The 3233-nt window shown below is 50.9% G+C and overlaps 2 protein-coding genes across 2 annotated transcripts in view; both read left to right on the forward strand.

Moving 5' to 3' along the window:
* Positions 1–210, forward strand: part of NGA_0646400 (uncharacterized protein) — a 321-nt gene extending 111 nt beyond the window's left edge. Inside the window, exon 2 of the mRNA XM_005855587.1 lies at positions 51–210. Within this exon, the coding sequence (XP_005855649.1) occupies positions 51–209 (159 nt within the window). The 3' untranslated portion in view covers position 210. The remainder of the gene's footprint in view (positions 1–50) is intronic.
* Positions 211–606: 396 nt separating this feature from the next.
* Positions 607–1557, forward strand: NGA_0646000 (uncharacterized protein; the record flags this gene model as incomplete). The annotated part of the gene is made up of 3 exons (XM_005855583.1): positions 607–746; positions 917–1080; positions 1288–1557. Coding segments are annotated over 3 exons (510 nt in total), but the record flags the coding sequence as incomplete, so codon positions are not given.
* Positions 1558–3233: the final 1676 nt, after the last annotated feature.

Here is a 3233-nt window from a genome sequence, read left to right on the forward strand (position 1 = left end):
CCTCATAAGAGTCTTCTCCCATCGTCCTCCCTCCTCCCTCCCCTCCACAGCCCCCGCGCCTTCGCACTACCTCCTCCTTCCTTTTTCCCTCAACCGTTGGTCCCTCCTTTCCGATCCTTCCCTCCGATCCGGGTCGATCACTCGAAGCAAAGCTCTGCGGGAGGCGCCCTTTGTGTTGCGGGTATTCTCGGCAGCCCCGTTGGAAATGAGAGAGGTACGATGCAGAGCAGTAGGGTGTGGAAAAAGCGATGAATATATAACGAATGAACGACTACAAGGGTGACCAAGCGATCGAATAGCTGAAGGGCAGAGTTGGGCAGCTTTATTTCACTAAGAGGGAAAAGAAAAGCGAATTAGTCAGCGGAAAGGGAAGAGCGTGGAGGGAAGAGAGGAGGAGGAAAGGAAGGAATGGGGGAGTAAGATAGGGAGGTTCGGAAGTAGCTTTCTTCTACTACGGAGAAAGACGAGGGGGTGGAAGAGTTTCGTCGGACGGTCTCTCTCACCTCACCTTCCCGTCGCATCATTTGACCTCTTTCTTTCTCATTTCCTTTCCTTCCCTCCCCCTTTACCTCCCTCCTTCCCTCCCTCTTTGCCCACCTCCTGCAGGTTTTGTATCCTACGGACGAGCCCAGCCACTCCCATAGCGTGTTTGTGCTCGAGCACCTCCTGCGCTCCCTCTGCGACACGGCTTTGTTGAAGGACTCCAAATATTTTGCCTCCCCCATCGTAACGAAGGCTTTAGGCGGGTAGGGAGGGAGGTCGAGAGATGAAGAGAAACGTAGATGGGAAAGAGCTTTCCCTGTTGGGAATCGGAATGCATCATCTCATTGCAAGCATGTAGTGGGACATGACATGCGGTTTTCCTATATCCCCTACTTCCATAACCCTTCCCCTCGTGTCCTTGATATACCGTCAGCTTCCCAGGTGTGACCTTACGGCGATACGAATGCTCGGGCGCCTGCGTTGTGGTCTTGGATAATGCTTTGGAGGAGCAAGGCCTGTCTGTCCGGTGTCGCTTTGTTTTGCACACGGGCGATCGGAGCGATTGGGGCTCTACGCATAAGCCGGCAGAGGCGCCAGGTACGTGACGGGGAAAAGGAGGAAGAGAGGGAGGGCAGGACGAAAAAGATCACCGGTGGGGGGAAATGCGGCTAGAATCAAAGTCCAGAGGTCCACGGTGGGCGCACGAAGGAGTCGTGCATCTTCTCTTCCACCATCTTCCTTCCCTCCAACGCCCATTTCATGTCCCAATTCGACATTATATTCTAAACTTCCCTTCGCTCGCAGAGTGGCGATTAGTAGGCCCAGGACACCGGGCTATAGTCGGAGTATTGTCTTCCTCTTCCCAAATGGCGCAATTTGAGCTGGAGGCAATGGGAACGAGTGGGAGTTTTGTCATGGACAGGATGGAAGTAGAGGCGCTTTCTCAAAACCAGATTCAGTGTGAAGATGTTGATAAAGCCAAAGGCATCTTTGCTTGGGTAAAAATTTAGGCTTTGTACAGACTGATTTCAAAATACCTTACCAAGATGATATCATGGTTTTTAGTTCGTGATGTTAAGATATGTGTATCGATGATCGATTATTGTTGATGCTAAAATGAATCTGAAAACGAGACTCTAACTTGGACCTTGATTGTGGACACAGGGCTTTGCTTTCGCCACTTTCACGCCGTACCCGCATCTTTTTGCCTTATGTATTTTCTTGTCACGGAAATGTACGCTGAGGATTGAACACGTACGTGACGTAATTTTTCGACTTTTTGTGTGTCTTCGGAGACCGTGTCGTGCAACACAAGCACATGCCTCTTCGATCACTTGTTGGCGCGCACTACTCCATTGTATCAATAAAATGCTAGAATGTTAAGAATTAGGATAATATTGCATTCTCTTCCCGACAAAAGATGATTTCCCAAGAGTAACCGCAGTTTAGACCTCACTTATAGCCCGAGAAGCTCGAACTTGACTCAAAACATGCGCAAGAAAAAGGTGGGGGGGGGAGAAAGGCAAGGGGAAAAAAACGAGTAACGGCTCTCAACGGTTTTGAACGGGCGGTCATCAAGTCTATCGGGAGCTGCGGCGCTTGAGGTACACGCCTGGTTTGCACAGGGCAAGCACGGAGGGTGCCTGTACGACATGGATAGCTAGCACGCTTGATTTGGAGCTTAAAAGGGTTTTGAGGCAGGGACCTGGTCGCAAGCCTCAATGTCATCCTTTGCTTTCATTTTTAGAACGAGCCTTTCCCCCTCGCAAGACCCCGTCATCTCTTTTCTCCCCGAATCGTGATGAGCCCATGCTCAAATATTGAGCATTGAACACAAATCACTACGCTCACGAAGTAGTATTCTTCCTTTGCACAGCCCGTCAATGATTCCTCGTCAAGATTGACAGAGAATGAAGCGACTCTTGCCTGCTTCTCTCAACTTTTTTCTCTTACAATGCTATATTTTCATCTTTCTACGTTGATGGCACCTTGGTGCCGCAATTTCTTCACCTACCATGAAAGGATTGTGAATTAAGTTGATCCTTCTTTGCCCTTCACAGGCCGACCCGCAAGGGGGACAAACACTTTGTGCAAGCACCAGACGTGCTTCGCAACAGTTGACCGGCTGCCCTCCATCTGCGCCTTGTTACCACAGCCATGTCCACACCGCGCTCTAACCGACATGTAGAGACGTCTGATGAGCAAGCAGAGGAAGAATGCCCGTCGTCGGTGATGATTGGCATGAGCAACATGGCGGGTGTGCCCGCCGACTTAGCGTCCTACGTCTGGGATTCGAGGGAGGAGACCGGGGACACTTCTAACGCGACGGAGACGCGAAGTGCAAGGTAGGTTTGACGAAGCTTGAGGGAGGGTAGATGGCTGTCAAGGAGGAAAGGGAAAGAGGAGTGGTGGGAGGGAAAGGGGGGAACGGAGGGAGCGGAAGGAGAGAGACGAGGCATCAACAAAGCAAGAGATGCAGGGTAGATGTTAAGGTCGCATCGAAATAAATAAATGTACTGCATTGATTTAAAAATTGTTTTTAAAGATGCGGAGGATCAAGAGCAAAGCATCGCGACGATCAGGATGGTGCTTTACGGGGAACCGTGGAAAGGATACTAACGCCACCCGTACATAAAACATACCATGCGTCTGCAAATTCCCCACGAATGCGCCCAGAAAAAGCGGTGCAAAGGCTCCCATCGTCAGTCCCGACCTCGCCTCATCCTCCGCCGTCGCCCCCGCCACGGCTG

This window comes from Nannochloropsis gaditana (assembly GCF_000240725.1).
Source record: "Nannochloropsis gaditana CCMP526 unplaced genomic scaffold scaffold161, whole genome shotgun sequence".
NCBI lineage: Eukaryota > Eustigmatophyceae > Eustigmatales > Monodopsidaceae > Microchloropsis > Microchloropsis gaditana.